Consider the following 16,019-nt stretch of genomic DNA (forward strand, 5'->3'; position numbering starts at 1 on the left):
GATACTCCAATTCCCTTGTTCTCCCTCTGGTGAAAAGCATCCACCCTCCTTCTCTTCACCTCAAATTGAAGAGGCCCCGATCTGGAAGGAACCTGGGCAGAAGCTGGCTGCCTGCTGACCCGTCTGTTCATGGAGACCCATGCCAGGGTTGCAGCACTGTCTGCATAATCCATGGCACAAGGCAGCAGTGATGAGACACAATTCACACACTACCTGTCAGTATAGTCCAGAGATTATTTGCTTCTTTTTTACCAAAAAATAAATCCAGCAGTCTTCCTTTTTAGCCTGACATGTGGGACTAACTCAGTCGCTCTGCTCTGTCTTGAGACTGAAGCTGGTGGTCTCAACTGGCTGGACCTGATGATTAGTTAGCCCTGCTACTAATCTGGTGTCAAAAAGGCAGCTTCCTCCTCAGCAGCATCCCAAGCGGCTCATTTTTAGAAAGACAAACAGTTCTGAAATCTGCAGTGGTCTAAATATTTTAAGGCAATAGTCTTTTATTAGTTTCTGGTTCAAGGAAAGTCCACTCGTCTCCAGGCAAATGTTTTAAATGCAGCGAAAGAGCTTTTCAAAACTGTTTGTCATTCTGTAAGGCTTCCGTTTTCTGGGATTTTTTTTTTTTTTTACGTCTGTCTTCAAAAATAAGTGGGTTTCTCTTTTTTTTCCTGTACAAGCTGTGATTTGGTGAAATTGTTATCTGCTGTCTAACAGCGAAGCATGAGAAATACTGTCTCTCCATACTGGGTTATAGGTAATAATAAAACCGTAACAGGCAAAGGGTCTACCTTTAAGGAGGAACAATAAATATATTGGCTGCCTTAGGTCTGAGGACTCTTGAGTTTCTTCATCGTGAACGAATAATAAATCTCCAGGGTCTACTGGTGACTACTTACAAATAAAACACTATGGTCAGAAGAAAAATTTCTTTCTTCGGAAGCAAGTGGGAAGGAGAAGACGGGACGCTAGCACTGCCCATGCTGCTGGGGAGGACTCCCAGGGGGCTGCCAGCCTGCCGGGCACAGGACCGGCAGAGCAACAAGAGAACTGAGGAGCTTTTTGGGTTTCCTCTCCTATCGTGTGGGCTGGCCATGTCCTTCCCCTCTGTGGGACAAGGCAGGTGGCCTGGGCTCTGATCAGGGTCCCTCTGTGGGCTTTGCACCTCTGTTCCTCGGGCTGGGCACCAGGGTGGCCTTGTGCGCTTGCACCACGATGGACAAAGTGGCCCCTCTCCCTCTCCTCCTCGTGGTGCCTCCCCTGACTGATGCTTCTGCTGCAGACCTTGGCTGACGGCGAGACCTCTGCCTCAACCCAAAGTTTCCTGGGAAGTTTCAGGCAAGGTGCCTCAGCACTCCTTTAGAAGAGAAAAAAATATGCTGCATTGTCTAGGTTAAAAAACAGAGGAGGGGGGGGGGAAAGTGGTTACTGTTTTACAGAGAAGCTCTGCCAGGGCCATGCCTTGGATCAGGGTTACAGCTAGCCTGATTGCAAGCATCCAAAAATCATCACCAGGCTGTGTCCAGCAGAAGGATGTTAAACTGCGGCAGCTGGATGCTAAATAGGACTTCTCTAGCAGGTTCACTTTGGGCCCGAGCCAGAGGCAAGTGCTCTCTCCCCCATGCTGGGGGTGAGCAGCAGCAAGGGGCTAGGGTCCCACGGCTCGCCAAGGAGGGAGCCGAGGCCAGGGGTTTGGTTCAAGGTGACTGGGGCGGGCTGGGCAACCGGCTGCAAGGAGCAGCAGTGCTGAGGGAGGAGGGGGGGCCTCACCGCGGAGGCAGGGCAGCATTCACCCACCCTAGCCATTAAGGCAAACGCCCTTCCCTGCCGTCCCCGTCACTGCCCACGATGCTGAGACACACCCAGCTCTGAGGTTTGCACTTCTGAGTCCTCAAGTTTGCAACCTTGATGGCCGCTCCTGGCAGTCACTGCCCAGTGGTAGATGTGTAGTGGTGCACACGTGGTGGAGGCCACAGCTATGTAGTGATGGCAGGTTCCAGGTACGTGGGACATGGGATATGGTTTGCATTCACATCCCTTCAATGCGCAAGCTGCCCTGCAAAATTAACCACCTAGGTCCTTATTTCCCAAAAACTGGCTAATAGGACCACCCCAGAAGGATGTTCAGGGATGGGGCTGAGCTGGGTCTGGGAGGATGGAGGTACCACCTGTGTACCTTTTGGTGGGTGCAGTGACACAGCAGGCAGGCAGCAGGGGCGACATCCCCAAAGCTAAGCTTAGTCTAGGGAGACCAACGGCCCCGGCTTCCATGTATAGGCTGCTCTGAATTGTCCCCTCTGGAAAGTTTGCTTTCTTTCCTAACCACAGAGGTACCCAAGGAACTTCGTAGGCTAAAGTTAGACTTTGTGAATACCCCTGATAGGTAGTAGCATACAAATGAAGAGTAATTTAAAAGATGTCAGTCACCACGGCTCGTTATCTATACAGCTTCCAGACCAGAGCTGGCTCACAAGCTACCCACCAGAGTGCAGGGAGAGCACATCCATGGCTGCTTGCACCCATGGGTGGGGCTAACCCAGCGAAGCAGTGGTCCCCATGCTACTGTTGCAGCTTCTTGCCAGACTGACCCTCTTTGGCACTTACTAGACCACCAGTCCAATTTTACCAGCAACAAGCAGAGGGACAAGAGGAGAGAGATGCAAAGAACTCAAAACAGAAGGCTCCAGGTTTCCCTAAGAAAGACAGAAAGGAAACAGGGTACGTAACTATTTTAGTATACACACAGACATGTCCATGCTGGTAGATTTATTTACTGTGTTTGCTTACTTTCAAATAGCTGGCAGCATAGTGTTAGGTTTCCTGTGCTTATTAGGATGAGAGAGAATAAGAAAAGATTTAAAAAAAACAGACTTGGGATTTCCCGTTCCCAGTCCCCATTCATCACTACTGTGACAGTTGGGCTAAAAATACTTTGTTAAACCTGAGGACCTAAAGGTGTAGAAGGAAGTTGCTTACAAATGCAAGCTCAGCCATCTCAACACAAAACCACTGGCAGCTGTCAAAGTCCCAGCATCTTTGACTGCTACAAAACCCTTCTCTCTTCACATACCAGCTGCGGTGAACAGGAGTGTTGGAGCAGTGGGCTCCCTCCTTGCAGTTTAGGAAAGGCTAATAAGACGGGGCCATTTTCCTTCTAGCTGTTCTGAGAAGCACAGCTGGATATTTTTATAATTGCTTTTCTAAGCATTTACCTGGGGCCTTGCTTGGTGTCCTGAGGAAGACAAATGTGACCTGTTGTTCTAGTGTTGTCTGAGGTTTTGGGTCTCCTCTTTCAGCCCTCAAAGGACAAAGATGCTGGACAGAAAAGTACATAGTCAAAAAGAGGAGCAGCAGTCAAAAGGAGGAGGAGGAGAGGAGAGGAGAGGAGAGGAGAGGAGAGGAGAGACTAAAAGTGAGGGCATGTTTACACTCCTAAACTTTTTTAGAATCACAAACCTGCAAAAGCATGGCTTGAAGGGAAGTGCTGACAGGAGTGCCTATCCTGAAGCAGCTGACCACCTTTTCTTCTCTGAGGTCTTTCTGATGAGCAGGGAGAACAAAAAAGAGAAAGTAATGGAAAAGTGGGGAAAAGACACTATAAGATTAGGATGACATTTTGAGACGGGAGGGTGAGAAAAGGGGCAGAAGATATCTCATGTCAAGTAATGCGTGGGAAAAAACCCAACCTGAAGGAGAGTAAATGTCAAAAAGGAGCAGAAGAGGAGGGGATTCTGAGCGATGGAAAAAAAGATACAATGGAGAAGGACATTATAGAAAATAAGTTGGGAGGAAAAAACAGACCCTAAAGAAACAGCTGAGAGGCTGACGGAAAAAGGCAAAGTCTGGAGAGAAGGATAACTTTCAAAAATGTTATCTTATAGATGTAAGATATCTGTAGATACAGAGGGACGGAAATCTGCTGTTCTGACTCAGTGCTCTCAGCAGAAAGGCACGATCCAACAGCAAGAGAATAGTTCTTCAGCCAAGCAGTGGCCCTAGACATTTTAAGTATGTTATAGGCCACATTTCACTAAAAAGATGTCACTTAAGATCTTCAGCGTACCTGTCAGCAGGGTAAGTATAAAGAGAATTCAACCCAAGTTTCTAAGCAAGTTTTAAAGTGCAAGGTGTGATGGGTTTGGATGAGAGCAATTTCTTTCTAGATAACTACCAGCCTCATCTACTGCCTAAAATATGATCCCACCATCAGGACAGAAACAGAAACAAAGCTCTCTGTGAGGGGGAAACAGTGTTTGCAAATTTCTCCAGCAATACTGAAAAGGCCTTCAAATTCTGATTCTGACCACCACCCAAAATTGGCTCTGCCTGTGCAAGGCATTAGGTCAGTGCTAGCATAAAGCCCTAACCAAACTTCGGCTTTTTTTCCCCCTGTAATTCAAAAGTCACAATTTCAAGGAGATGGATTACAAAGGGAGGAGATGGATGAAGGGGAATCAGCAAAGACTACAAATAGCATGGTAGTAGTATGCGCCACTAGCAGGTGACAAGCCAAGGTGCTTATGACAGCACCTACTTCCAATAGATGCTGCTTTGGTTTTCATCTTGTAAATTGTGTAAATCCTCATAGCCGACCTTGGCGAACAACAGTTCTCAAGGCAAAACTCTGGCAAAGCTCCTGGAGCCTAAACCTCCTCAAAACCTTGTTCCAGGTGGTGGTAGAGGGCAGGAAAATGGCACCTGCACGTTACATTGTCCACTTGGGCCTTTCCAGTCAGCTGCTGTCAGTGTGGGAAAAAGACTGAGTAATTTTTTGAAGAATGTGAAAAAACCCCTCCTTGCTAGAGCCCTTTCTCTTGGGTGTGTGCCCCAGGTCGTCCTCTGGCTCATGAGGATGGAGAGGAGAGGAGAGGAGAGGAAAAGAGGGACCCAACACCTGTTGCTCTTGGCATCAGGATGCTCTATGGGACTTCTCATTTCCTGGAGCTCGGGTGCATCTCAGCTGGGCACTCAGGCGTTCGGTGGGGATCACACTCCCTCTGCACCCGTCACCTCCACCACGTTTCAAAATCAGTGAATTTTCTCCCTTGCGCTCTTTTACTAGAATGGCTCACAGACCTTCATGAAGCATACACGAGCTCAGCAAGCTGTAATGACCCTTGGTTTTCTGAGGCTTCTGGTTTGTTGTGCAAGGTTTCCTAAGTGAGGGAGGGAAACAGCGTGTTAAATGGAAATGTAAGTATTTTCTCTAAAAACCACTGATGGGTGCAAAGAATCCACTTAAAACATATAACCAAATGTTATTTAATATCTTAAAAAGTAACACAATCCAAAATGGATATTTCACGCAACACTACATAAACAACATGAACACAATATTACCATATGGAGGGACTTTCAAATATAGACTTACAAAAATCCCTGTCCTTTTTTTTTCCTTTAAATTATTATACTAAGCATGACAAGTAATCATCATTTACAATATGGTACACTGACACAATAAAAACCATGTTACAAATGTGCTGTTATAAATCAGTAACATTAGGGAAGACATTTCATGAACTGTAATTATTTCATATGAAATACTATACAATATAAACAGAACATCCATCTTGGATGACCTTTACAGCAACCAGAGACCAAATAATTTTTTAGGTTTTTTTTTCAGTGCAAACACATTTATACAAGGCAGTCTTGGCTGCAAAACTCCCTTCTAACATACAGTAAGTCCCACTTGCATTTATTAACTCATTTAAACCTAATGCAACAGCCACATTCAGTCACTCACAGAAAATTACCTGCAGAATTATGATCCCTTTAAACTTAAGTCTCCTCCACATATAAAAGTAACATCTGTGCCAATTACTCCAAGGGCCCTTTCACGCTTCTGGGTGGGTGTCCTTTGGGTGGCTCTAACCGCTTACAACACGAGGGCGGCGTACCGCACTGAAAACCGCCCTTCCGAGGTGCGAAAGGCGTGGTGGCTGCCGCAGCACCCCGGCTGGGTGGCCGTGCGTTTCACCAGGGATTCAACCCAGGCTGCCCTCCCAGAGCCAGGTGCGTGCGTGTGGCCTTCTGCTCCTTCTCTGCGTTTAGCGTCTCGGGGCGGGAGGCGGGGAGGAACACGGAAACCCTCAGCTCAGAACTGAGCTTCAATGGAGTTAACAACCCATTCCCATCTCCCTCAGACCCATGGGAGATCAGGGGAGTTACGCCAGATTTACACCCGCAAAACTGAAACCAACGTTTAGAGCGCCGCTATGACAGAAGCGTGACAGTCCCGTTTTCTTCTAGCACCAGCCTGGCTTTCGGTGGGTCCACTGCATGCTTCTCATGCAGCAACGATGCACTTCAGTTATGCTGGGGGGAACATTTTAGATATATACCTTTCTTTTTTTTTTAAAGAATTTTGTAAAAAATAGAACATTTCTCTCTAATACTGTACAGTTTTCTTCAGAAGAGTGAAGAGAATTGGAAACTGTGGGTGTGACACCGGATTAGGAGTGCTATTTGCTTTCTCAGCACAACAATTTGAAGAATCGCGTTGGGAAAAGCTCTGCGAAATGTATTTGAAAAACAAATTTTTAATTAAAATAATTGTTCCCAAAACCACCGCTGGTAGTACTCGTATAACCGAAAACTGATTGGTTTTGGCACTGCTAATCCAAGAGTCTCTGCAGGACCGGGAAGTAGTTTCTCTCTCACTTGAACAAACTGAATGCATCAAAAGAGCAACTTCAGAGTGTAAACATGAAACACTTTGGTTAGCTACTAAACTTAGTCCCATGACTTTAAGAAAGAAACTGGTTAATAAATTAGCCCACAGACTCTTAGCCTTTGTTTTTTCCAGTGTGCCTGGACATAAAAGAGGGTCAGTGAACTCTGCCCACCTCACAGGCTGGCGAGGCTTCGTCGGTACAAAGCGCTTCAAGGCCCTCAGGCGAAAAGGCGTGATTTAAGTGCTGAGTGTTATCTGCGCTTATGATGGCCTCCGAATACTGGTTGGTTTGTTCTCTTTTCTAAAAAGGACTACCGCTGGCAAGCACTTAGGCCATGGTTTTCATTAAAATATTTGTTTTCCAATACATTTTACTTTTTAAAGTTGAGTGAACATTGTTTTGCGTATCACGGACATTTTACAGTGGTGCAAAGAGTCAAATGGCTAATGATTTCTTACGATTTTTAACTGAAATACTTAAACCAGCAAAATTAGCTCAACTGATGATTGTATGTTAATTTGCATCAGGATAATGGTACTAGGTTTGCTGAAAGAGGTGTTCATAAATCGGGATTTGTATATAAATGTGATCTGCTTAGGTTCAACTGCCACTTTCTTCCTTTGGTTTTTCGAAAAATCTTTCTTTCTTCCCTCTTGAAAGATGGCTTGTTGCAGCTGGCTACTTTTCAAAAGCCAGCTTCGTTTTTCTTGGAAACTCGCCCACATCCTTTGAACAATAGGCACATACCTCGAGTAGGGACCCTAATACTGCTCCCAGCGAAGTCAATTAAAGGCTGTTGGTAATTTCTACAGGAGCAAGTGTTTCAGACGCACACAATCTAGAGAACAGAGCGCGTACACAATCTAGAGAACAGAGTGCGTATCGTTGAAGGAAGTGCTGTTTTAACACCCTTGCCAGTTCAGAGAAACTATGACCTGATATGTTGACAAAGATGGAGGCAGAATAGGGCCCAAAGTATTTGAAGGCTGCCAAGAAAATACCCAGAGTGTCTTCTGTTAAACCCCAAACTGTCAATCATATTTCACAAACTGTAGATGTTCCTAATTTGCTAAATTACACATACATTTTCAAGTTCTACCAGGCAGAAATTTTAGCAGTAATTGGGGAGAGGATGGAAGGTTTCAGCCTCCCTTTCACTCTTAGCCCAATTATGCAGCCTTGTCAAAGTCTTCAAGTGACTCATCTGAAAGCCAGATTTTTAATATTGTAGAAGGAAATCGTGGCAATGGAAACGTGATGACTTCATACGCAAGCACTGACACACAAGAGAACGCCATGACCTAATGCGTCAAAGTTTTTAACCTTGCTTTGTACAATACACTTTTCATGTTGCTGCATTTCATCAAATTCATGGAGGTAGTTATATGTGTAAAAAAAATTACCATAAAAGTAACATGTTGTATTATAATAATACATATTAAGTGTGCAAAATGCCGACAGATTTGTGTTGACCCTTTACAGTTGAACACAACACAGATTCAACCTAACCTAACTCTGTAAACCTTTAAATTGATACATTAGAAGAAGAATGATAGAAAAGCAACCATGTAATACAAGGCTATGATTTCATCAAAGGATTAGGGTGGCATAAAGCACTCAAGCTCCACTCTCGTGGTTTTGTTACCAGAACCTCAAGATGGAATTTCCTTATATTCCATTGTTGATTTTAAAAGGAAAAAAAAAAAAAAAAAAAAAAGAATTCAAACTTAGAACGTTTCTATTTGAAACTTCTGTTTACATTCCATATTCCAAGAGTCACATTAATATTGGTACAATGCCATGTCAACATTAATATGACATTTATGTTGCCTGCTGGTCTCTGGGAACTTTAGGAGATAACACACTATACAGTTTACAGGTATGTACTGTTGTATTTTGTTGTTATTATGTCTTCTGTACAACCAGCTGCCTGCATAAATTGATTCGTTTATGACAAACAATATTTCCCCCGAAGGTGAAATTTGGTTTTGCTGTTCACATTTTAATACTGCCGTTAGTATTTCAGATCATCACTGTAAATTTTTTTATCATTTCGACATTTTTATTTACTCAACTGATACATACTACTGATGTCAGAGCTCATCTCAGAAACAAACATCACAGTCAGCCACTGCATAGTATATGACAATTCCCCACAAAAGCTGCCTCTACAGTTTGCATGGAATAAGTACGGCTGGAATTACATACTGAATAAGAAGATGCGTCATGCAAAGCATTATATGGTAATTAGAGCACATCTTGGAAGGTATGATAAGGCAGAAGGCTAAAGGCCAAGTGACTTTGATAACCAACCAAAAGCACAATAATTTCCTTTATGTGCACTGAAAGGTCTTATTGCTCCTATGAAATGGAAATTACATGCTGAAACCAAGGAAAACAGACCTGTGCATTGACTGGGTGTTCTTCACGGAACTGGAAACTGATTGTGTCCAGAGTTAGAAAGCCGTTTTGTAAGTAAATGAACTATATCCAACTGTGTAACATAAGGCTGAATCTTCAGAAAAGACTTCTGATGACAATAGAGAACATGAGTGAAGCTCAAATGACTTTGTGTGCAGAGTAATACACGTCACCAGAACCCGATGAAAATACTGGTTTTTAATATATACAGCTGGGTTTCATACCTGTGTACTACAAGAGCTAGACAATGTAAATGTCCCTTTTCTATGCAACGATTTGGGCTGTTGAACATTTTAGTATCTTTGTTATTCTGTCACCAATTTGGCTGTTCTGATAAAAAAAGAGAGTTAAATTTGAAGTCAGTTTGTTGCACTACCAGGTTGCATGAGTAACAGAGCAGAAGGTGACCCTATACCTAAAAGTTACTCTTGGAGTTTAACTATCTTTAGAAGTTACTCTGCAGTAATCAGCATACTACTAATTACTTTGGAGTAACAGTTTAGGGGAGAGCAATTAGGATATACCATACCTACAGAATTCAGATTTCTACTGCCAACCATGTGGACACATTTAATTTCTAGAAATTAGACATGTCCATAAAATGCTAAATTGCAAGTAACATCCACTGAATAAAAAGGCCAGAAGTTTATAATTCTCTAAATTTTGTTCTCTGATATTCACTACAATGTATGCTATTTTTAATAGCCTAATTTAGGCACTCTATTTAATAAGCTACATAAAATAGATTCATGTCCTTCCACTAGAAAGAAATCAATTCTTCAGGCCATACTTGTCATTTATATCATAAAGAATATTTTTGTTCCAAGAAATTAGTTATTCTGATTCCTATATTAATGGCAAGTTGCAATACCAGAAGCGACACAAGAATTAGATTATCTTTTTTAAATACTTGATGTTACTGAAGACATTTGTTATATTTTGTGTCACTCCACACTGTGGCTCCATGACAGTTATCTTTCCCTTCCTTCCCCATTCCTCCCTCTACACAAAGGCCCACCTCCTCATTTGTGACTGCGGAAGGTCAAGTATCAAGTCTCAGTAAGTAAACATCTCTCATACTTTTGAAACACAAAAGGAGAAGCCGTCTCCCTTCCCACCCTCCATACTTAAAACCCAAACCTCTTTTTACTCTCTTAAACGGGTATTTGCAAAATTGTGTCACAAAAACGCACAGTGAAAATGACTGATTAGTATTAATAATTCACAGATAGAGCTGAGGTCATCACTTGTCATGTTTGGCATTGTTTTTCCTCGTGGTGATCCTGGCTGGTTACTTTCAGCAGTGGCTCAGTTTTTGAAGTAAAACACGATCAACTCTGCAGCAGAGTTTAGCCTCTGACCGGGGGCATCACACATCTGTGGCATTTTTTTAAAATGAAGTTGGCAACTGCATGGACATTGAAAATGCAGATTACACTTACAGTGTCTAGACTTTCATATATGTGCTCAGTTACACTTAAGTGAAGCAAAAAGTGTACATATTATCCCTACTGCTATTCTGTTGCTACAGAGCCGCAAATGTGAAAAGCAATATCTTGAAATAAAGATTTCTTTGTTGCCCCTAGTCTACATAGCAGCACAGTTTAAGTAAACACTAAAACTGTGGTTGAGATGCTTTTTTTATTTTTCCCCAAAGATGTAAACATCAGTCCCAGTGTCGTAAACTTTGCTGTACAGGATGAGACAGAAGATCTGAGGCAGGATCACTATCAGACACTAGTGACAGAAGCTTGCAGGCAGTTAGTAGGTTTCTGCAGTTTCTCAGCTTCACTTGTCGGCAGGTCTGCAGTGGCTCGGAAGTTGAACGTTGGGCCTGCGCCACCATGTGCAGGGCTCAGAGCTGGGTTCTGACGTCTGTTGCTTTCAACAATACTTGAAGTGTTGGATGCCAGGCTCTCACGAGTACTAGAATGGAAAAGAAATATATATACACACTCATATATGACATGCCTATATATCTATCGACCAGACAGGAAAGGAGAAAAAAGTGTTTTATAATAGGCATCCTGTGTTTGTATGTAATGTCACATCAATGAACCATCTCATTTTGATGATACACATATGTTCCTCCAAAATGGGTTCCAGAGGTACTCAGCAGTCATCATACTGTAACACAGGTATAAGCACTAAGCAGAGCTGAAGCTGTCACACAAACTGTAAGCTGAACCAGTATCAAGCATCTGGATTTTTCACCCAAGGAAATAACTTCCATCTTGCACGTGGTACGTATTAATTTTCTTTCCTGACTGGTGCATTTTTGCACAAAGTAACTTCCTCAGATCAGCTCTATGACTAGGCAGAGCTAGGAGAGTAATCACGTAACACAGCTTCCTCTGTTGTCTCCTCTTCTACCTATGTCTTTGTACACAAAATATTAACTAAAAATGCTGCTTTACATTAAACCCACAATGCTTCTAAACAGAACACTTCAATTTTGCTTTGCAGCTGAGACAACTGCAACTTATGAGATGTTGAGAAATCTTAACTGCCTGGTCTGCATGTCCTAAACAACAACTAGTGCTGCTATTTCATTCATAAAATGGACAATGTTCCTTTAGTTCTAACATATTGTTTATCCATGGGAGTGACAGGACATTTAGCACTTTTAAAGACTAAGCCTTTTAATGATACATCTAATTATGAATGCAGAGGAGCCTGTATTTTAGTCTATAGCTTTTAAAAAACTTGGCCAAGATATGCTAAGGCTGGTTTTACCACTACTACTCTTTTTGTTCTCTTTCCGCTCTTAATAATTTTGGGTCTCCAAATAATGTGTTTCTGTGCAGAGAGAGATTTGGTTTTCAAATAGCCATGTGGTCCCTGGTTATATATCCTTCACCTATATCCCTACTTCTCTGCAAAATGACATCACCACTTGCTATGGAGATGTCTACAGAGTACATTTAGAGGACTGAAGCGGTTTGTTAAATAAGCACTAGAAACAGAGATACTAACGACAGAGTAGTCAGTTTAAAGTCAACCTAAATTTACCTGCTACTGAAAGGGACAGCTCTTGCCTGCCCTGTGTGGACCTGACCCTGCCACATGTTCCTGCTGCTTCCCTGCTGCTGAGCCTTGCAGCCAGCCAGATCAGGGACCGTTCTCAGTTAAATACTAGCCCTAAGGGGAAAAAAAAAAAAAAAAAAAAAAAAATTAGTGCTAGCACCAGGGGAAGAGTAGGAATGCACAGCTTTGGATGTGGCAGGGGAGAAATGTGTCAGTGCATGGCATAGGGGAAGGAAGAAACACCTTGTTTAGTTGTAGGGCAGATTTAAATCATCTTAAACTGACTCAAAGTGGAAAATCAATGATGCTTTTAGGAAAACTCCCGTAGATCTTTTAAATTGATCAAAATAGTACTGATCGTCTTCTGCTAATTATCGCCTTATTGTCAGTAGTTCCAAACAGCTACGATGGGTGACGCACATAGTAAGAGATCTCTGTGAGCTGCAGTGATGTATGGTGCACTTCTGTTGCTCGTGTTTTGATTCCTCTCCCTCTTTTTAATGAAAATAGATGCAACCTTTGTTTTTCAGAAATCATTCAGTATTGTATCATTCTTTACAGGACCACCAATTCCAGATCTTCAAACATTTTCAATTCTGATATTACAAACTGACCGTTACAACATCTATACACAAAGACTGCAGTGAGAATTTTAGCATGCAGAGTAATGCCAAAATTAGCTCTTTCTTCAGGTGACAAAAGAGCAGCAGTATTGTATAAGCTCTAAAAAAAAAAGGAATAAATTTAATATTGACAGCTAACATTTACTATATACAACTTGCATAAAAGCAGTGAACAAAATACTGTGAGGCTGTTTTCCCAATGGTGATATGTTCACAGATTTCACACACAAAATACTTTTGAAGTCAAATGACCATTGCAAATATCTTTAACTACATCCTGGTTTTTTTTTTTAAATGCCCCTTTTTTCAATTTGTCACACTTTAAAAATATACTTGCTCTTTCACAGTGTAGAATTGGTAGTTTTGATTCCCCGAGCAACATTGCACACTTCAGTTTAAATGAAAAGATACCACCACACCTCCGGAAGTGGAGAGTTACAGCATCAGTGGAGGCTAGAAGAGTATACCTGACGAATATCACTACATGCATGTCCTGTTCTTATACTCTTCCCTAGGCATCTGCTAATAGACACTGTCAGATCTGTGAATCTTACCAGATGGATGCTGGATGGCTTTTTTGTATTTCCTGGAAAAGGGCTGTGGAGTACATTTTTTGTTATAAGGTAGGAAAGTAATAACAGCATGGTAATTATAGCCAAAGGGCCGAATTCACCCTCAGCTCAATTTATTTTTATAGACTTATACCGAGGAGTGACCAAAACTCAGCAAAACCATCCAATTTAATCATCTTGATGCAAAGCTCATGAAAAAACCCTTTGAAATATCCAGACTATACGCTGGTCTTACAAAACCCTACAGAATGTCGCTTTTTTCTTTTTAAAGCTTACTTTATGTGGTCTTGCCAAAACCAAACATTTGTTAATAAGTAAACAGTAAAATAAAAAAAAGGGATGTGTGGAACACAGTCATTATTAAAAGCTGCTTACCCGTTTCCCTTCTGATCTAAACAAAGTGGTATAGCAGCACTAAATCCAGTATGCTCGCCATGTTCTGTTCTCTTGCTAGCTAAGTTTAAGATTAACATCAACAGAAATTTTAGCTTTTGTGTAAAAAACTAGGGAAGGAAACATCTGCCTTTGCATTAATCAGAAACGCAAGCTTAATATTCAGCTAGCATACAGCTAGCAAAATAGCAGTCTAAGAATTGATTTTTATCCAGTCAACATCCTATCCTGGAGGTGAAATGCATTCTGCGGAGTGAGACAGGCGGGGCAAGAAGCAAACACCACCATATACTCCCCCACAAAAACTGACTGCAAGCACAGCACTTCAACTAAAAGAAGAGATTACATTTAAAAAAGAACAGTGCAAATAGCCTCATACAACAGTTGTATGTGAGAAAGATGCCAAGCATCTGCAGAACAATCAATAACAGAACAAATTCAAAACCTTCTTAAGTTTCTTTTTTAAGCTGGACTCAGTGTAAGCGGTACAATTTACTCAAATTATTTTTCAAATTTTTTACTCAGAAAATTTATACAGACATTAAAAGCCTGCTCTAGTTTGATGATCACTGCATGCTGCAGCAGACCCAATAATTGCTGCCTTGTCATTAACATCAAGTGGGAGTAGCCATCAAATCCAAAGGAATTTATTCCAGAGTAACACGACTTTAACTGAAAATGAAATTTAGTCCTGTGTAGAAGCAGGAAATCCTTCACATGCCTTTCTGAGAGTCTTTGCCACAGATCTGAAAAAATATATAATTCTGAGGAATAAGAACACCTTTTATGGGGGGGGTGGGGACCCAACAACAACAAAAAAAACCCAAAAACATTTTCTTTCACCTAATTCAAATCCAGTCTTGGAGGTTTTATTTTTAAACACAGGCAATAAATAATTTAAGCTTAAGTAAGATGCTATAAGAGAACTACCATTGTAAATTATTTCTGTGTTCTTAGAGTCATTGTTCTGAACTCTGATGGGTTGCTATCCAGGGCAAACAAAACCAAGCAAGCTCCATTCCAGCAGGGACCTAGGACTCTCAGAGGCCAGACAGAAAAGGAAGAAGGCCTGAGTGAAGGATTCTTAACCTGTAAATGAGCTTGTGAAATCTTCAGGGCAGGGAACACACCAGCAACTCTCTCCTCCCTACGCCTGTAAGAATCCTAGCACACTGAGACTTCCATGATGTCTGAGATCCCTGGAATGGAAATGACTAACCAGCACCACCACACACAAACGTCTGGACTCTTTTCCCAAGTATCTTAGGCAAGGCACCTCTCTCTGCTGATGCAGTGCTGGGTCACCTCTGAAGTTCAAATAGCCTGAGCACTTTCAGCTGTGTGTGGGGAGCAGCTGTTCCAGTCTCACCAGTTTGGAATGGTGATAGATACACTTCCAAAATTTTTGAAGAAAACAAACAAAAAAGCCCAAACCCAAAGCAATCATCATGTTTGGGTTTTTTTTTTTGTCTGAGCCAAAGATTATGCCACCTAGTCATGTCTAGTCTTCCAATTAGTCTTGTTGATGGTATCTTAGAGGGAAAGGGAAGGGGGGGGAGTATGCAGGAACTCATCCCTTCTATTCTAAATGCAAACACAAGTTTAATACAGAAAAAAAAGGATACAGGGAGGTTTTCAGCAAACAGAAAACAAACTAATAGAGTCAATGCCACAAATGGTCATTGGTTGCTTATATGGCAGGAAACCCACACATCTGAATAGCAGATTCCAGAGCTGTAGAAAACAGTCTGAAAATGTGTGAAATTGTTTAATACAGCCCTACGTTCTGTCACCAATATCACACACACATATAACTAAAAACAGGACTTTCTAGTCTGTAAAGCTGCAACGAATGTGACTGTCCTACCGTGGAGAGTTGAACCCGCTGTCCACAGTAATGCTGCTGCTGTCCATGCTGTCCAGGCGGGCTGAGTGGGTGGCTCTCTGGTTGTTGCTGTTCTCTGTTTCCTTAGGGGTGAGAAGAGTAAGATTCTTCTCAAACTTTCGCTGCAGATCCCTCTCCTTTTCTCTCTCTAGGAGCCACTGCATCGTGCCGACATCATCCCTGTTCTTTTCTTCCTCAGCATTTTTGTTGGTTCCTTCCTCTGAGTCGTCATCATCAGATACGTTGTAGTAGTCGAAGGAGGCCTCCTGGTTCCCAGTTGTCTCTTGCTGTCTCTGTGAAATGGGCATGACTTGTGTGACTGAGGTTACTATCGCTTGTTCAAGTTTCTCACATCTGACTGGCAATGTGTCAGAGGGGGTCTTTTGATGGGGCTTTAGCAGGGGTGTGCTAGACTTATGATAACTAT

The 16,019-nt window shown here is 42.1% G+C and overlaps 1 protein-coding gene across 1 annotated transcript in view; it reads right to left on the reverse strand.

Moving 5' to 3' along the window:
- Positions 1 to 8,516: 8,516 nt before the first annotated feature.
- Positions 8,517 to 16,019, reverse strand: part of STOX2 (storkhead box 2) — a 71,644-nt gene continuing 64,141 nt past the window's right edge. The window contains 2 exon segments of the mRNA XM_009330679.1: positions 8,517 to 11,018; positions 15,575 to 16,019. The exon segment at positions 15,575 to 16,019 is cut by the window's right edge and continues 19 nt beyond it. Of these exon segments, the coding sequence (XP_009328954.1) occupies positions 10,823 to 11,018; positions 15,575 to 16,019 (641 nt within the window). The 3' untranslated portion in view covers positions 8,517 to 10,822.

This window comes from Pygoscelis adeliae, unplaced genomic scaffold (genome assembly GCF_000699105.1).
Source record: "Pygoscelis adeliae isolate BGI_AS28 unplaced genomic scaffold, ASM69910v1 Scaffold167, whole genome shotgun sequence".
NCBI lineage: Eukaryota > Metazoa > Chordata > Aves > Sphenisciformes > Spheniscidae > Pygoscelis > Pygoscelis adeliae.